At 41.5% G+C, this 20,365-nt stretch overlaps 1 protein-coding gene across 2 annotated transcripts in view; it reads right to left on the reverse strand.

Moving 5' to 3' along the window:
- Nucleotides 1–3,109: 3,109 nt before the first annotated feature.
- LOC109867427 (craniofacial development protein 1) overlaps nucleotides 3,110–20,365 on the reverse strand; it is a 44,407-nt gene continuing 27,151 nt past the window's right edge. For both annotated transcript variants that reach the window (XM_031801029.1, XM_020456585.2), the window contains one exon: nucleotides 3,110–4,250. In XM_031801029.1, coding sequence (XP_031656889.1) covers nucleotides 4,157–4,250 — 94 coding nt within the window. In that variant the 3' untranslated portion in view covers nucleotides 3,110–4,156. The remainder of the gene's footprint in view (nucleotides 4,251–20,365) is intronic.

Here is a 20,365-nt window from a genome sequence, read left to right on the forward strand (position 1 = left end):
CAGCCAAAATAAATATTTCAAGTAGGTCAAGTAACAGACACATGTCAACATCAACTGTTCAGAGGAGACTGCGTGAATCAGGCCTTCATAGTCGAATTGCTGCAAAGAAACCACTACCAATAAGAATAAGTGACTTGCTTTGGCCAAGAAACACAGCAATGGACATTAGACCGATGGAAATCTATCCTTTGGTCTGATGAGTCCAAATTTGAGATGTTTGGTTCCAACCGCCGTGTCTTTGTGAGACGCAGAGTAGGTGAATGGATCTCTGCATGTGTGGTTCCCACCGGGAAGCATGGAGGTGGTGTGATGATGCTTTGCTGTTGACACTGTCAGCACACTGTGTGCAATAATAGTGTTTAATATTTGAATGACTACCTCATCTCTGTACCCCACACCCTACAAAATGGTCCCTCAGTCGAGCAGTGCATTTCAAACACAGATTCAACCACAAATAGCAGGGAGGTTTTCCAAGAAAAAAAATGTAAAAACAGACATTGAATATCCCTTTGAGCATGGTGAAGTTATTTATTACAATTTGGGTTGTGTATCAATACACAGTCACTACAAAGATACAGGTATCCTTCCAAACTCAGTTGCCGGAGAACAAGAAACCGCTCAGGGATTTCACTATGAGGCCAATGGTGACTTTAAAGTAGTTAGAGTTTAATGGCTGTGATAGTTTTCTCCTGAGGATGGATCAACAACATTGTAGTTACTTCACAATACTAACCTAATTGACAGAGCGAAAAGAAGGAAGCCTGTACAAAACAAAAATATTCCAAAACAGGCATCCTGTTTGCATCAAGGTACTAATGTTATACTGCAGAAAATGTGGAAAAGCAATTAACTTTTTGTCCTGACTACAAAGAGTTATGTATGGGGCAAATCCAATAGAACACGTCAGAGTATAACTTTTCATGCATAGTGTTGGCTGCATCATGTTGTGGGTATGCTTGTAATCGTTAAGGACTGGGGAGTTTTTCAGGATAAAAAAAAGAAATGGAATGGAGCTAAATCCTAGAGGAAAACCTGGTTCAGTCTGCTTTCCACCAGATACTGGGTGATGAATTCCCCTTTCAGCAGAACAATAACCTAAAACAAGGCCAAATCTACACTTACTAAGAAGACAGTGAATATTCCTGAGTTTCCGATTTGCAGTTTTGACTTAAATCTACTTCAAAATCTGTGGCGTGACCTGAAAATAGTTCAACAACCAATTTGACAGAGCTTGAATACATTCAGAGACTTACCCAGAAAGACTCACAGCTGTAATGGCTGCCAAAGGTGCTTCTACAATGTATTGACTCAGGGGTGTGAATACTTATGTAAATGGGATATTTCTGTATTTAATTTTCAATAGATTTCCAAAAATGTCTAAAAACATGTTTTCACTTTGTCATTATGGGGTATGGTGTGTAGATGGGTGAGAAAAAAAAATCTATTTTGCATTCAGGCTGTAACAACAAAATGTGGAATAAGTCAAGTGGTATATATACTTTCTGAAGGCACTGTACATGCAACTTAAAAGTTTCCTATTACAAATTTAGATTTTAAATATTTTGGACATCAGAGCAAATCTTGAGGGAAACCTATTTGAGTCAGAAAAGGATATTCATATGATAGGTAAGAACCAATACTTTAAAAAATAATTGTTATTGGCACAAGATGGAAGGAATGTTGAAACATAACTAACAAAATGACAGGTAACGAAAATGTACGCTTAAACCAATGTATAGAGTTTTTTTACAAATTAAAAAGAATATAAAAAATTGTACAGCACAACAAGAGTCACCATGTAAAACTAACAATGACGCAATAACCCATTCCTTCTGGGAGTGCCATGAAGTCCAAAAGTTCTGGAGTTAGAAAGTTATCAGAAGTATTACAAATGTAATTGTACTTCAAATCCAGCTGTCGGCATCTTTCAAGACATGTCATATGAGGGGGCAGTGAGTTAGTTACCTGATGGACTGGAGGATACTCTTCTCGTCAATAGTCTTGAGAAAAACGTATACTTAAACTGGAAATCAACCAATCACCCATAGTTAAGACCATTAAAAAATCATATGCTTCATTATCTGAATATTGAAAGAGCGTAGGCAATGGAGAGGAACAAAATGGTGCAATTTTAGGACATAGTAGTGAGTAGTGCAGGCACTGGAGATAGGGGTGAGAGCAGCTGGGTCTGGGCAGGAGTGAGATTGTTGATGATTGTGTATGTCTGTATGTTTCATTTTGTATTTACTAAAAAGTAAATAATAATAATCTCCATCCATTACGCAACTGTTTGTGTGAGCTTGTTTATGAATAATATGCATGTCTCAAATCAAATTTTATTTGTCATATGCGTCGTAAACTACAGGTGTATACTAACAGTGAAATGCGTACTTAAGGGTCCTTTCCCAACAATGCAGAGTTAAAGTTAAGGATGATTATTTTTGAAATAGTCTCTGCAGTCTTTCCATGTGTGAGGGTATCCCTGCTGAAGAGAGAGTACAGTACACGGGATCTCTATCTAAATCTGCTTATATATATATATATATATAACATAGAGTAAGTTTCATCTGGTAACATGAAGCACAATTAGAAGAAACAAACAAATGTAGAGTTTGCACCCATGGGGATGGAGGGTGGATCCCTATGTAACGTAAACAAGTCAATTACCCTCTATGAAGGATGCACATGCGTCTCCTCCTTTCCCCTCCAAACACTCAGGCAGGAAACACAGAAGCAGTGGAGGGGGCCTGGATACAGAGGAAATGAGGTTGAAAGATACTGTGTGACTGGAGTCTTCTGACCTTATTTAGGATAGAGCAGAGTGGGTAAGATGGCAGGCACCCGTCCAAGGCCTGTGAGGGATAGGAGGGAGGTGGGTTGGGGGTGTAGGACCTGGGGGGTGAGGGAGATAGAAACAGTTGCATTTGGGGAAGAGGGGGGCAGGGAAGGACTGGCAAGGGTATGATGAAATGGTAGTGTGTCTGTAGACAGTCGTCTGGAGAGAGGGGAAGAGCCTTGGTAGCGGGAAGAGGAAGGGTGGAATATAAGGCCTTAGGGAGGTGAGGGGTACAAACGAGCAAAACAAGACCATCAGTACTAAAACAACAACTTCAAACCAAATGACAAGCTTTATTCCATGTTACAAAGTACAGCAACAGGATGACAACACAAAACAAGTTCCAAATTTACCTGTGATTATTCAGACACACTTGAATTCAGACACATTCATTTAACAACCAGTAACTAAAACTAAAGTCCCTGAATTCACCTTTCTGTCTGTCTGTGTGTGAGAGTGAGTGCCTACTATTGAACAGCCATACAATTACCTTGTAATAGGAGCTGTGTCATTACGTTGAGAAAACAGTTGAGGAACGTTTAGCGATCCTCTCCACTCTTAGCTCAGGTTTAACAAGCAGCTAAGCTGACCTGTTGATAAATCTTTTATCATGTCAGAATCTCAGATTGTTGTTGGTATAAATAAGGTACATAATAGTGAGACCATTTTTCTATCTTCAGATTAGTTGGAACAACTCCAGAGAATCACAGTGTGCACAACAAGGAGGTGAAATGCAATCAACTTGAACTCTTTCAATGAACAGCGCACCAAACTGAATCACTGCAGGAGGTGGAGAGGGATGGCACAAATATCTGAGCTGTGTGGATTCTTCCTCTCTTTCAAGAGAGGAAGATGTCATAAAGTCTGATTCAGAGTTCAGGGTGTGCTACTCATTCTCCTCTTCTCACTCCTGGAATGGTTTCCCTTTTTTTGGGATTATGGCAAATGTACAGAAACACCCGGCCACACAGCCATGTGCTGAGGCAAGCAAGTTAGCAGTGCAACCACACCTCTAAATCGGGAAGCGGGAGGAAGCCACTGAGGCAGACAGTCAGGGGTCTGAGTCCAGGTGACTCAGGTCACACACAGGTCCAGGAACAGATGGCGGTTTAATGGGAGTGCTGAGTGTAAACTGAGTATGTGAGGTCTGATAGGTCAAGGAGCAGCCGGCAGCAGGAACAGTCAGTAGGCCATCCAGAGACATGGACAGTCCAGTGGCTAAGTATTGGGCTGAGAAACCTTGGGAGGAACTGGGCAGGCATGTACAGTTTGTGTGTGTCACAAATGTAAGTGTAAGTGTATCTGTAACATTATTCCTTGTCATCGTTTCATGATGTTGCCGAGACGCACTTTCTTTTCCTGCTCAAACTGCCGGTGGTCAACTCTCTCCAGAAAATTCTTTCTTTCCACATACCTAAAAACAAACACAGAAAAAATAATTACTAAATCAAACAAACATCTAGCAGGAGATATTAAGAAGCACTCACGTGTGCGTGGGACACACACACACACACACACACACACACACTCACTGGATTTATGCAAACTGGAAACAATATATCCTGAGGCTGCATTTATTGTACCTGGGGGTTTTAACAAAGCAAATTTGAGAACATGGCTACCTAAATTCTATCAGCATATTGATTGTAGTACTCGCGCTGGCAAAACTCTGGATCACTGCTACTCTAATTTGCGCGAAGCATGCATCTCTCCCTCCCTTCGGCAAATCTGACCACGACTCCATTTTGCCCCTCCCTTCATTTAGGCAGAAACTCAAACAGGACGTAATCGTGACAAGGACTATTCAACGCTGGTCTGACCAATCGGCATCCACTCTTCAAGATTGTTTTGATCACGCGGAATGGGACATGTTCCGGGTAGCCTCAGAGAATTATATTGATTGATACGCTGATTCGGTGAGTGAGTTAATAAGCGAACCACCGCATTTAACCATGGAAATTTGACTAGGGAGTATGGCCGAATACAAACAGTGTAGTTACTCCCGCCGCAAAGCATTCAAACAAGCAAAATGTCAGTATAGAAACAAAGTGGAGTCGCAATTCAATGTCTCAATCACGAGACGTATGTGGCAGGGTCTACAGACAATCACAGACTACAAAAAGAAAACCAGTCACGTCACGGACACTGACGTCTTGCTTCCAGACCAACTAAACACCTGCTTTACCCGCTTTGAGTACAATACAGTGCCACCGACAAGGCCCGCTACCAAGGACTGTGGGCTCTCCTCTCCGTGGCCGATGTGAGTAAGACATTTAAACATGTTAACCCTTGCAAGGTTGCCGGCCTAGACGGCAGCCTCCTCAGAGAATGCGCAGACCAGCTGGCTGGAGTGTTTACGGACATATTCAATCTCTCTCTATCTCAGTCTGCTGTCCTCACATGCTTCAAGATGGCCACCATTGTTCCTGTACCCAAGAAGGCACTCCTGTCCCATCCACATCAATGGGACAGGAGTGGAGAAGGTGGAAAGTTTTAAGTTCCTTGGCGTAAGATCCCCTGAAATGGTCCACCCACACAGACAGACAGAGTGGTGAAGTGCTATGATGAAACTGTCTCTCATGAGGACCGCCACATTGATGGAAGACCCAGAGTTACCTCTGGTGCAGAGGAAAAGTTCATTAGAGTTACCAGCCTCAGAAATTGCAGTCCAAATAAATGCTTCACAGATTTCAAGTAACAGACACATCTCAACATCACCTGTTGAGAGGAAACTGTGTGGATAAGGCCTTCATGGTTGAATTGCTGCAAAGAAACACCAATAAGAAGAGACTTGCTTGGACCAAAGAAACACAAGCAATGGACATATGTCCTTTGGTCTGGATTCCAAATTGGAGATGTTTGGTTCCAACCGTCGTGTCTTTGTGAGACACGGAGTGGGGGAACGGATGATCTCCGCATGTGTATTTCCCTGCATAAAGCATGAAGGAGGTGTTATGGTGTGGAGGTGCTTTGTTGGTGACACTGTGTGTGATTTATTTAGTATTCAAGGCACACTTAGTCAGCATGGCTACCACAGCATTCTGAAGCAATACCCATACCACCTGGTTTGGGCTTAGTGGGACTATCATTTGTTTTTCAACAGGACAATGACTCAACACACCTCCAGGCTGTGTAAGGACTAGTTTACCAAGAAGGAGAGTGATGCATCAGATGACCTGGCATCCACAATCACCCGACCTCAACGCAATTGAGATGGTTTGGGATGAGTCGGACCGCAGGGTGAAGAAAAAGCAGCCAACGAGTGCTCAGCATATGTGGGAACTCCTTCAAGACTGTTGGAAAACCATTCCTCATGAAGCTGGTTGAGAGAATGCCAAGAGTGTGTAAAGCTGTCATCAGGCAAAGGGTGGCTACTTTGAAAAATCTAAAAACGAACATATTTTGATTTATTCAACACGATTCCATGTGTTATTTCATAGTTTTGATATCTTCATTACTTTTCGACAATGTAGAAAATAGTAAACATTAAGAAAAACCCTTGAATGAGTAGCTGTGTTCGAAACTTTTGAATGGTACTGTACATAGGCTTGGAATCACTGGCCACTTTAATAAAAGAACACTAGTCACTTTAATAATGTTTACATATGGCTTTACTCATCTCTTTACTCATCTCATGTACAGTTGAAGTCAGAGGTTTACATACACCTTGGCCAAATTTAAACTCAGTTTTTCACAATTACTGACATTTAATCCTAGTAAAAATGTCTGTCTTAAGTCAGTTAGGATCACCACTTTATTTTAAGAATGTGAAATGTCAGAATAATAGTAGAGAAGTATTAATTTCAGTTTTTATTTCTTTCATCACATTCCCAGTGGGTCAGAAGTTAACATACACTCAATTAGTATTTGGTAGCATTGCCTTTAAATTCTTTAACTTGGGTCAAACATTTCAGGTAGCCTTCCACAAGCTTCCCACAATAAGTTGGGTGAATTTTGGCCCATTTCTCCTGACAGAGCTGGTGTAACGGAGTCCGGTTTGTAGGCCTCCTTGCTCGCACAAGCTTTTTCAGTTCTGCCCACAAATTCTCTATAGGATTGAGGTCAGGGCTTTGTGATGGCCACTCCAATACCTTGACTTTGTTGTCCTTAAGCCATTTTGCCACAAATTTGGAAGTATGCTTGAGTTCATTGTCCATTTGGAAGACCAAGTTTTAACTTCCTGACTGACGTCTTGAGATGTTGCATCAATATATCCACATCATTTTCCATCCTCATGATGCAATCCATTTTGTGAAGTGCACCAGTCCCTCCTGAAGCAAAGCACCCCCACAACATGATGCTGCCACCCCTGTGCTTCACGGTTGGGATGGTGTTCTTCGGCTTGCAAGCCTCCCCCTTTTTCCTCCAAACATAACGATGGTCATTATGACCAAACAGTTCTATTTTTGTTTCATCAGACCAGAGGACATTCCTCCAAAAAGTACAATCTGTGTCCCCATGTGCAGTTGCAAACCGTAGTCTGCCTTTCTTATGGCGGTTTTGGAGCAGTGGCTTATTCCTTGCTGAGCGGCCATTCAGGTTATGTCGATACAGGACTTGTTTTACTGTGGAAATAGATACTTTTGTACCTGTTTCCTCCAGCATCTTCACAAGGTCCTTTGCTGTTGTTCTGGGATGATTTGCACTTTTTGCACCAAAATGTGTTAATCTCTAGGAGATAGAATGAGTCTCCTTCCTGAGCGGTATGATGGATGCGTGGTCCAATGGTGTTTATACTTGTACAGATTAACTTGGTACCTTCAGGCGTTTGAAAATTGCTCCCAAGGATGAACAAGACTTGTGGAGGTCTACAATTTTTTTTCTGAGATCTTGGCTGATTTCTTTTGATTTTTCGATGATGTCAAGCAGAGGCACTGAGTTTGAAGGTAGGCCTTGAAATACATCCAGAGGTACACCTCCAATTGACTCAAATGATGTCAATTAGCCTAACAGAAGCTTCTAAAGTCATGACATCATTATCTGTAATTTTCCGAGCTGTTTAAAGGCACAGTCAACTTAGTGTATGCAAGCGTCTGACCCACTGGAATTGTGATACAGTGAATTATAAGTGAAATAATCTGTCTGTAAATAATTTTTGGAAAAATTACTTAGTCCTAACCGACTATAGTTTGTTAACAAGAAATTTGTGGAGTGGTTGAAAATCTCATTTTATTTTGTTTCGTTTTTTTGTTGTTGAATTTGACCCCTTTTCCACCCCAATTTCGTGGTATCCAATTGTTAGTAGCTACTATCTTGTCTCATCGCTACAACTCCCGTACGGCTCGGGAGAGACGAAGGTTGAAAGTCCTCCGATACACAACCCAACCAAACAGCACTGCTTCTTAACACAGTGCGCATCCAACCCGGAAGCCAGCCGCACCAATGTGTCTGAGGAAACTCCGTGCACCTGGCAACCTTGGTTAGCGTGCACTGCGCCCGGCCCGCCACAGGAGTCGCTGGTGCGTGATGAGACAAGGATATCCCTACCGGCCAAACCCTCCCTAACTTGGACGACACTAGGCCAATTGTGCGTCGCCCCACGGACCTCCCGTTCGCAGCCGGTTACAACAGAGCCTGGGCGCGAACCCAGAGTCTCTAGTGGCACAGCTGGCGATGCAGTACAGCGCCCTTAACCACTGTGCCACCCGGGAGGCCGAAAATCTAGTTTTAATGACTCCAACCTAAGTGTATGTAAACTTCTGACTTCAACCGTATATACTATATTCTATTTTACTGTATTTTAGTAAATTCCACGGCGACATTGCTCAATCTAACATTTATATATTCCATTCTTTTAGAATTGTGTGTTTTGTTAGATATTACTGCACTGTTGGAGCTAGGAACACAAGCATTTCGCTACATCCGCAACAACATCTGCTAAATATGTGTATGTGACCAATAAAATGTTATTTGATTTCCATCTCATTTTCCTTCTCCTAGCATGGCCTATGCACACCACATAGAGCCTTCTCTATACATAAGGGACAGCTAGAAAGATACCACTGTACCCAAAGTTCCTCCCCAAAGCCATTACCAGCTGCCTCACGGCTCACGCCCACCACTGGTTGCTGTCTGGCCCTGGATCAGAGGGAGGAAGGCCTCCTCACTGGCCCCCCAGCCTGTGTGTGACCCCCCCATGGGAGAGCAGTCCCAGGGCATACCCCTACCATGGGGTTGTCTGGAGCTCCAAGAACAGCTATGTGGTCTCCCAGTGTGGCCTAGTGGACCGCCCTCAGCCCACTGCTGCCTCTCTCTCAGGACCCTGGCCTTCGCAACCACATCCCTCCCAAAGAGACAGATAAACACTGAGAAAAGGGAGGAACTGGGAGAAAGCAGCCATTTAGCGTGTCGGATAGGCTGTATTTCTGAACTCTCCAACTACAGTCTTTAATTTAATGTATATTTACTTCATCTCACCACAATCTAGATTGGCTGAATATACAGTAAGACTCTTCTCTCGCATCTCCTATACTGAAGCACAGACAGACATAGCCAAAACCAGGGTAAGTGGTGGTAGTGTGACATCTCTGCCTGCATGGTTGAAAGCCTCTTCTACTCTCAACAGGCAGTGACAGAGTTAATCATCCCAATGTCTCCAAGGCTGCTCCAATGATGTCATGCTAGATTAGCATCCCCCCTGGTGGAGACCAAATCATCCCAAAGCAGTGAGACTGGAGAAACGAGAGAGCAAGCTCACACAGAGGAGTGCTGGGTAGCCATGGAGACAGGTGCAGGCTGGGTTATGATGATTACGGGAAGAGATAATACAGAGACCTCAACCAGTGGCAGCAGGTATGTCGTCCCCTGCCCCAGAGCAGGCTGGGTAATCACAGGTGAGCAGATGTCTGACTCCTTTTATTGGGTTTAAGAGACAAATGAACCCTTAAAAGGCCCAGTGCAGTCAAAATGCTGTTGTTTTCTATGTTTTGTATCATATTGTACAACATCTAATGAAACTATATCAAAAATGTTTTTTCCTGATAGTTGCTGGTTGAAAATAAAATTTACACAGGACCTTCTAATCAGCAGGTTTTGCATGAGTGGAGTTTCTGCTTGCCTGGTGATATCAGAAGGCCGTATAAGTTAATAGACCAATAACAGAGGCAAACCTCTCTGCCAATAACCACCCACCTTACAGAACTTGGCTATATCACCTGACACCTGACTTTCAGTGTCACCCAGGGATGAGCAAAAATTACAAAATACAATCACAAAAAAAAGAGAGATCAATGTATCAAAATAAACGACAAAATACTTGTATTTTATAATGCATTTAATTAAAATACATGTATTTTGTATTTTAAAATACATTTGCAAGTAGCCGGGCCGAACGGCAATAAACATTCTCAGTAACAGTTACAGAACATTTTACTTGCTATGACTGTGATATGTTATTGTTTCTAGTTGAATGTAAGTCACTCTGGATTTGTAAAATGTACATATGAAAATTAACATACAAAAAAACTAACAATGTGGGGTACAGTTAAACCTAATACTACTAATCTGCAGTGTAAATTCTCCGAAACCTGCCTAGAAAAGTCAATTTTGACAAAACCTTGTTTCGGGGCAGAGCTCATTAGAATAATACTCAGCATTCTTTGCAATTGTACATTTTTACATACACGTTTATATTTAGTTAATTTAGCAGATGGTCTTATCACACCATAGTACCATCAGACTTCTGATACCAATGCAAGGTAAAAGGGGGCCATGAAAAATGGCGAACCTCTATAAAATATGGTATAGAAAAGTATTTTGAAAATAAACTACAGCTCTCGAAAGTATCTTGTAACAAAATACATTTGAGTGTAGTTCAGCCCAGTGTAAAAAATACGTAATAAAAATGCATATTTCAAATGCACGTAACAGAAATACTGCCCATGTCTGTTGTCACCACTCAGTTGATAGAGATCCTCGGCCCTCCTGACAAAATTGGGTCATCTGCACACATTTTTCACCCAATCCACATCACTGTGTTATTTTGACATCATTCATTTCTCTGTCATTTCATAATGTGCCCCACAAAGCAGGTCACCTCCCTGTGAGTGAACACTTGAACTAGACTAAGTGATAAGCATCGAGGTGACAGCCTTTTAGTGGTTGAGGAGATAGGAATATAGCGTGCTAGGTAGTTTGTTGTCTACGCAGATTACTTTTATCCCTTAGCTCTCACTGTGAGCTACACACACCATAAGACTGGCCTACATCTCTTCAACATTCATTATTCATGATCAAAAGCAAAGAGATGTTCAGAAGAAAGTTGGTTACATAGTTAATTTAGACCAGGGGATGGGCAACTTTAATGTGGGTGGGAGCCACACTAAAAAAATCGGAACTGATGAGGGGCCGCAGTGGCTCGCAGGTCTGTGTACACACATCCATACCCACATGCAGTCAGAGTCAACCCTTGCCTTTTGGGGCCCTAAGCAACATTTTGTTGCGAGCAATAAAATATAGCGGCTCCCCTCTTGACAGTGAAGAGAAACAATTGAAGTTTTAGATTTAATTTCCTGCAATTCCACACATTTTGCCATAGGGTTGAGACAAATGTTTGCAGTTTTCAATATGATATCTGATGATCAATGGGGCCCCACCCGGTCAGTAATGTGACCTTGCTTACTACAAGTTTAAATAGCTGGCCACTAAACTAACTTACCAATCTAAAAATGTTTAGCTGACATGGGCTTATTGTGTGACTGTCAGTGACTGACATAATAGAACACATCCTGATGCACAAGCACATTTTGAAATTGTACCCTGTGAATTCTATTATTCTAACTTTTAATAGTAAGTTGAGACCAGGAAATGAATCCGCAGGCCTACAAAAAGGAGGTGGCCCATGGGCCGCCATTTGCCGATTTAGAGTGAACTCTCACTCTCATTTCACGGCCTGACTATCTCCTATGTGGTTTGTGTGTGTGACAGAAATAGGCATATGTATGATGCATACATATCTATTAATATCCACAGAACATAGGGGGAGGGGGAAGTGGGCAGTGTATATGCACCACTTTAGTGTAGGTGTCTTTTCACACTCCTGTGGTTGGCTGCTCTGAAACACTCACTGCATACAACAGGCACATAGGACAAGTGCTTTGTGTATTTGTGGGGTTTCAAAAATGTACTCAGAAAAGAGCAGGTTAAAAATGCATATGAATACACACGCGATCTCACCTAACCACACACCTATACACTGCAACAAAGGGCAAGCTATAGTAGTGCATTCATCAGCATCAAGGAGTGAAAGGCAGGACGCCTTATCTGCAGAGCTCCTGGGTAAATGGATGTGGACTGCTATTGCTATGTATAGAGCAGGTGCTGCTCTGCACCCGACTCCCTGCCCCCCTCTAACCTCATATATAACCTGTTCTCGACTGTGTTTTCTTAGCTCTGCTCCGTACATTTCCTTTCCTGTGACGCAGGAACAGCGACCAACAGCCAGGCTGCATAGCTCATCAGTCAGAGACACAGAGGAGGATGGAGAAGAGGAGAGAAAGATGGCGGGGGGGGGGGCTGTTCAATTATTCATCTGTTCAACAGTAACCTTTAGGAAAGAATAATGCCACTGCAGGGCCTCTCTGACAGCAGAGAGAAAATACTGTTCTGGGAGAGGAGGCAGGCAGGAAGGGAGATGAGCGCCACTGAAAGCCTTGGATGTCAGATGATGCTGGTATTCTGAGAAGGCATGCAGATGGACAGCTGCTCCACAGCTACAGGTCAAGCAGGGGGATTATAGGCATTGATTGAAACTCAGTGTTAAATTCAAATCTTCCATCAATCATATCTAAACCAATATCACAACAATTTCAATGAAAATAATCAAATCAACTCGGTTGGTGGTACACAACACAACACACTCCCCGCCTCTCGCCATGAGCCATCCACCCGTTGACGAGAACCACATACCGGATTTCTTAATTAACAGGGTTGTTAGCAATTTATTTTTAAGAGTATTACTTGCGCCTACCTAGCTCAAATTCTAGATGTCGGATTAAAACTAGACTACAGCATCCATAAAGTGAGCACTGGACATAAAAACATGCTGGACTTACAAAATGTGTAGGTGCAACAGTTTTTTATTAAATGTATAACTTATCGCTCTCCCGTGCACATTTCTTATTAAGAAACAACGACGTGTTACCTTGTTGTAGCATCTCTGACAATATGCTATCATCTCTTATCAGCCGAATCTCAGAGTTCTAACACCAGGTTGGTTGCTCGGCAAAAACGCAGCTGCCAATCAGGAAGTGTATGCGAACAAACCTAGGTTACTGTATGTAGCTAGCTGGTATATTCAAACTGAGGTTAATCAATACATGCAAATAGATATTTAGATTAGCTAGGTAGCTAAAGTTACATTGCTAATGTTAGCTTGCGTGTACAAAGTTCAGCAGCTAGCCTCTGTAGCTAGCTAACACCAGTCAGCTGAAAGCTAGCTAGCTAACGAACAGCCAAATAAAAGGTAGCTAGCAAATGAATGTGGTTTTGTTTTGATGAGCTAGGTATCTAAATAACGTAACGTTATACCAGTCAGATGAGCGTTAACGTTGGCTAGGTAGCTAACAAGCGAGGGAAGCTAGCTAACTATATTTACCCAAATAAGGTTTTTCACATAAGGCTGAAGTCATCATGTGTAAACTGCTGATCTCGTGTAATCAGAGCACAAACAAATATGCACAAATAAACTTGCTAACATCCTTGGCTGCTATGATAGCAACCTTAGCTAGCATTACAATCTTACGTTGTCTAATGTGTATGGCCAGTTCATGCACCGAAATAGAGCATACTTTCTTACACAAGACATAACTAGTTAGTTACGTTAACTTTAAAATCACAGACCTTTGGGAAACAGCCATCCTACTTCACATTAATTTGCATTGCATAGACCAAGTTGTGGTAAGATGAGGTATCACAAAGAGACAGAAACAGAAACCGTTTACCTCATCATAAGTAGACATAAGTGCAAGTGATTAAATGCTTCCAATAGAAAAAATTTGACTGAACAACAAAAGGGAATATTGAATGATACCCACTGACTGTTCCTCCATTGAGTCAAAAAAACTTCTGATTCCAGGAGGACCATGAGCTGTTGCTATCGATAAGGTGCCCGATTCGTCATTTTCACCTCGAATAGAAGTATAGGGACTTTTGTCAGAGGTTGCTTGTTGTGAGCGCTGAGGGAACTTTATGCACTTGGCCAGATGATTCGGCATCTTTGTTGCATTCTTCTTCACATATGATTTGGCACAGTATTTGCAAATGTACACAGCTTTTCCTTCTACATTAGCTGCAGTGAAATGTCTCCACATATCAGATAGCGCCCGTGGCATTTTCCTGTAAAGATTAGAAAAAAATGACCAAAAAAACAAATCCAATTCCAGATAAGTAGTTAAGCAACTCCTTTGTAAGATAAATGTTTTAAAATTATATGTATGGAAACAGGTGTATTAACACTCCTCAGTTAGCAGGCTCAAGCAAGCTAAAATCTACATGGTAGCAAAAAATAACTACAATAACTAACAATTTAGAAATGATTTAAACACACTTTGCTGTAGGCTACGATTAACTAGTTAACAAAAATATCATCTACGTCATATAAAATATATTCACCCCACCCAGTATTGTGATCAAAACTTGTAGTCCTTGGCTCAGACAGTGTAGTAGTGTGGGCTCAATAGCATCTCATAGTGTGCAATATCTTGAGAAACAGCTGTACATGTGATGGAAGAGTGCACTGCACATGTGATGGAAGAATGCACTAAGGGTTGCAATTCCATTGAATTGTGGATAGTTTAACCAAAATATGCCACAAGACCTAGAATTCCCCAAATTCCAGGGCTTAACTTCCTATGGAAAAATTTCTGGAAATTTCCGACCCTTTGCAACCCTACTCAGAATCACTGCTTGCCGAACATTCTGTGTGCCATCCTGGTCTCATGCAAAGCCGGGACACTGAAATTAGTATGATATGTTACATTTGGTATGGTTACATAAGACAGTAGATTACTTAAAACCTCTTAAGGATCCGCCCCTTTTCCCCCCAATTTTCACCTAAAATTACATACCCAAATCTCAGGACCTGAAACAAGGATATGCATATTCCTGATACCATTTGAAAGGAAACACTTTGCAGTTTGTGAAAATGTGAAATGAATGTAGGAGAATATAACACATTAGATATGGAAAAAGATAATACAAAGAAATGCAAGAGTAAGGCCATAATATATTATTCCAACCCAGGCACCATTTAGATTTTGGCCACTAGATGGCAGCAGTATATGTGCAAAGTTTTAGACTGATCCAATGAACCATATGTTCAAAATATTGTACCAAGACTGTCCAAATGTGCCTAATGGGTTTATTAATACATTTTCAAGTTCATAATTGTGCACTCTCCTCACACAATAGCATGGTATTATTTCACTGTAATAGCTACTGTAAATTGGACAGGGCAGTTAGATGAACAAGAATTGAAGCTTTATGCCCATATCAGACATGTCTATGTCATGGGAAATGTGCATGTTACTTCTAATCACATTAGCTTAACCATCCCTTGGGGGGGGGGGGGGGGGGGACCAATCCTGTAGAGGTTTTAGACCCCTTCACTGCAGTCAAATGACCAAATCACCCACTAGTGGCCTCATGAGGTGAAATGTAATTCATATTTTTCAAAATTAAAAAACATTATTTCAAAACACTTGCTGAAAATCTGGTGTTTGTATGTCAAACAGTTTTGTTATATTTCAGTCTCCTGTAATGTATACTGTGCATTCGGAAAGTATTCAGACCCCTTCCCTCATTCCACATTTTGTTACGTTACAGCCTTATCTAAAATGGATTAAATCCAAATTTTTTCCTCATTAATTTACACACAATACCCCATAATGACAAAACTAAAATAGGTTAGTATACATTTTTGCTAATTTATTTAAAAATATATATATATTATTTACATAAGCATTCAGACCCTTTGCTATGAGACACGAAAATCAGCTCAGGTGCATCCCGTTTCCATTGATCGTCCTTGAGATGTTTCTACAAATTGATTGGAGTCTACCTGCGGTCAATTCAATTGATTGGACATGATTTAGAAAGGCACACACCTGTCTATATAAGGTCCCAGAGTTGACAGTGCATGTCAGAGCAAAAACCAAGCCATGAGGTCAAAAGAATTGTCCGAAGAGCTCAGAGATAGGATTGTGTTGAGCCACATTTCTGGGGAAGGGTACCAAAACATTTCTGCAGCATTGAAGGTACCCAAAGAGCACAGTGGCCTACAACATTCTTAAATGGAAGAAGTTTGGAACCACCAAGACTCTTCCTAGAGCTGGCCACCCAGCCAAACTGAGCAATCGGAGGAGAAGGGCCCTGGTCAGGGAGGTGACCAAGAACCCGATGGTCACTCTGATGGAGATCCAGAGATCCTCTGTGGAGATGGGAGAACCATCCAGAGAGACAACCATCTCTGCAGCACTCCACCAATCAGGCCTTTATAGTAGAGTGGCCAGACGGAAGCCACTCCTTAGTAAAAGGCAAATGACAGCCCGCTTAGAGTTTGCCAAAAGGCACCTGAAGGATTTCTAAATCATAAGAAACAAGATTCTCTGGTCTGATGAAAGCAAGATTGAACTTTTTGCCCTGAATGCCAAGCGTCACGTCTGGAGGAAACCTGACACCATCCCTACAGTGAAGCATGGTGGTGGCAGCATCATGCTGTGGAGTTGTTTTTCAGCGGCAGGGACTGGGAGACTAGTCAGGATTATGGGAAAGATGAACAGAGCAAATTACAGAGAGATCTTTGATGAAAACTTTCTCCAGAGCGGTCAGGATCTCAGACTGGGGCAAAGGTTCACCTTCCAACTAGACAACGACCCCTAAGCACACAGCCAAGACAATGCAGGAGTGGCTTCGGGACAAGTCTCTGAATGTCCTTGAGTGGCCCAGCCAGAACCCGGACTTGAATCCGACATAACATCTCTGCAGAGACCTGAAAATAGCTGTGCAGACACGCCCCCATTCCAACCTGACAGAGCTTGAGAGGATCTGCAGAGAAGAATGGGAGAAACTAACCCGGCTGGCTTCCGGGTTAAGCATGCAGGTGTTAACTTGTTATGGCTGCAATCCCGATATCGGGACAAGTGTCATCAACAACCGCTGAATAACATAGCGCTACATTCAATAAATATTACTACAAATATTTACATTAATGAAATCACAAGTGCAATATAGGAAAACACAGCTTAGCCTTTTGTTAATCCATCTGTCGTGTCAGATTTTGAAATTGTGCTTTACAGCGAAAGCAATCCAAGCGTTTGTGTAAGTTTATCGATCGCACAACAAAACATTAAGTACACTTAGCATCAGGAAGCTTGGTCACGAAAATCAGAAAAGCAATCAAATTAATCGTTTACCTTTGATGATCAGATGTTTTCACTCACGAGACTCCCAGTTACACAACAAATGCTCCGTTTGTTCCATAAAGATTATTTTTATATTCAAAATACCTCCGTTTGTCGCGTTATGTTCACGTTTTTTTATAATCAATCCTCAGGTTGTTTTTAAAATATATAATCGATAATATATCAACCACAAATGTCTTTCACAGTAGGAGAGGGGAAAACAATGGCTGTCCAAACTCATGTGACCACTTGACGCGATGTTATCGTTCTGGCTCATTTTTCAAAATAAAAGCCTGAAACTATATCTGAAGACTGTTGACACCTTGAGGAAGCGATAGGAAAAGGAATCTGGTTCATATTCCCTTAAATCCAGCAAAGGGAGGCTATGGAACATGGAGTTTTCAAAATAGAAGCCACTTCCTGTTTTGATTTTCCTCAGGGTTTCGCCTGCAATATCAGTTCTGTTATACTCACAGACAATATTTTGACAGTTTTGGAAACTTTAGAGTGTTTTCTATCCAATACTAATACTAATATGCATATGTTAGCAACTGAGACTGAGGAGCTGGCCGTTTACAATGGGCACCTTTTCATCCAAGCTACTCAATACTGCCCCTGCAGCCATAAAAAGTTAACGAGCGCGGTTTGGCGGGTCATGTTTCAGAGGACACATGACTCGACCTTCACCTCTCCCAAGCCTGTTGTGGAGTTGCAACAATGAGACAAGATTGAAATTGGGGAGAAAAGGAGGTAAAATACCAAAAAAAATACAATTTTTTTTTTATATATATATATATATATATATATATATATATATATATATATATATATATATATATATATATAAAATTAAAACTGAGGTGTATTTCTGTCTGTAATAAAGCCCTTTTGTGGTGAAAAATGTATTCTGATTGGCTGGGCCAGGCTGCCAAGTGGGTGGGCCCATGGCTGCACTCCTGCACAATCATGTGAACAGCATAGATTAGGGCCTAATGAATTTATTTCAATTGACTGATTTCTATGAACTGTAAATCAGTTCAGTTAAATCAACTGTTTTAACCAAGCAAGATAAATAAATTTGGAATCACTACTGAGTGAATTAACAAAATCATTTTGGAATGAACGCTTCCAAAAAATTTGAATGGTCTGTCGAAGTCAAGGTGTTAAGTTCCTAGTGTAATGTTTAGAGTTCCCAGCTGTGGGTCATAACATTGCGGGTTCGCCTCCTGGAGGAGATATTTTGACCATTCTTTTGTTAAAACTCTTAGATGTAAAGTCCCCTGTTTAGGGGACCTGCGTGGTTCTGGTACAGATTCCGAACGTCATTTTCACTTATATCGATCTGTGGACACTGTAGATCAAAATGGCTTGAATTGAGTGATAGCCCTGGTTCCCACAGATACAGAGGCTGCAGTCCAAATTCAAAGTAGACAGATCGTGGTCCTAAACAGCCCTTGAATGACGTTTTACATTGTCATATCGGAGAGCCAATGTCCTTGGTTGAAATCTTGAAATTGAGCTCAAAAACAACCAACCTAAAGCTATGAATGTACCTAGCAAGCTAATGTAGTTAGCTAGCACTTCTGTCAGTTAGCTAGCTAGCTACAGTTACCCATAGCTGGCTAACTAGTTTTATAGTTTGGTAATTTATTCCATTATGTTTATGAAGCTAGCTATGTTTTATATGGTCCTCACTACAAGACTAATGTCATCTATACATTTGTTTTAGTAAGCTAGCTTACAAAATTCATAATTTTGTCTGACATGCCGAAAATGCAGCCGTGTTGATTAAATTTGACACTTTCCGGCCACCGGAGTATGACACGTGACCACAGTTTGCATTGAATTGTCATATCAACCCCACAAGTGATCATTCCCTTGAGCTAAATCGAGGGGGCAACGTTAGTGAATTGGTCCTCCACTTAAGAAAAACTGCATCTAGTTTCGACAAGGATTCCCGCAAGGCAAAGTGGCTAGCACGAGTGCGGAGGGCATAAAAATATCTCTTTGGACTGCAACCACACTATATTTTCTGAGCCTGTGTGATGTAGGATGTGAAATCTGAAACCACTTGAAGCTGGGATGTCCTTCCTACCATTTAATTCGCTCTTCCGACTGTTCATTAAATCTTGGCATCCCTGCAATTGTTACATCGTAGCGTTGCAGGAGAGTGATTTCATCAAGGTAGCAAATTCAGAGATTGATTTCTAGACATTAATATAAAATAATACATAGATTTTAATCAAAAATGTTCTGCTTGTCATAGACAGACAATATTAATATGAGATTAAAGTAAATCACAGTATAATGGTTTAAAAGCAGGATTTTTATAATATTACCGTTAAACAACCCTATATCACTTAGGCACAGCAGGCATCAAGTTACTTGCTGATAAATTTGCATAAAAAAGGTCTATCATTTTTACCAAACACAATTAAATGCTTACAATTGACAATTTATAGGCATGACTCATTTAGGCATCTTAATAAGGCTGGACTGCTGCAGAGCTCAGCAAGGTACAAGCTGTCGATCACAAAGCTCTTGTCTATAGGGGATTCTCTTCATGACTATCCACAGTCCAACCTGCTGATGACTACTGTAGATAGTGTGAGGATTTAGTGATCAGCCGGAAGAAGACGACTCGACAGCACCCTCCTCAGGGGATCGGTACTCAGTGTAAAGCCAATTAGTACATACCTGGGCCCACTGATTGGCTAGGTGTCTCCCTCTATATAGGTGTGCCAGGAGATGAGCTCGAGGTGGATTGGGAGCAGACACCGGGACCTGTGAGGACGTTGGACTTTCCTACCTCAGAGAAAGCTTCTTCATCTGATGCACCTCGGCTCTATGTTAAACAAGGCAGGCTATTGATAGAGGGAAGCGTTCGCCCTGTAAATATGATGTGTAGATGATAGTCTAAAGACAAGGGGAGTCGTTTGTTGTTTCGTGTTCCATTTTTGGCCATGGCCTTTTGGTCAACTGGTTAGTTTATGTGTATTATTTTTACGCTGTTGGACGCTACCTTGTACTGGAATGATTTTGTCTGGCGAAAAGAAAACCCGTTTAGTGACAATACAAAAGAAAAGGAACCACAACCACTGCCTCAGGTCTGTTCATTTCATGCCTCCAG

The sequence above is a fragment of the Oncorhynchus kisutch genome, linkage group LG22 (assembly GCF_002021735.2).
Source record: "Oncorhynchus kisutch isolate 150728-3 linkage group LG22, Okis_V2, whole genome shotgun sequence".
Taxonomy (NCBI): domain Eukaryota; kingdom Metazoa; phylum Chordata; class Actinopteri; order Salmoniformes; family Salmonidae; genus Oncorhynchus; species Oncorhynchus kisutch.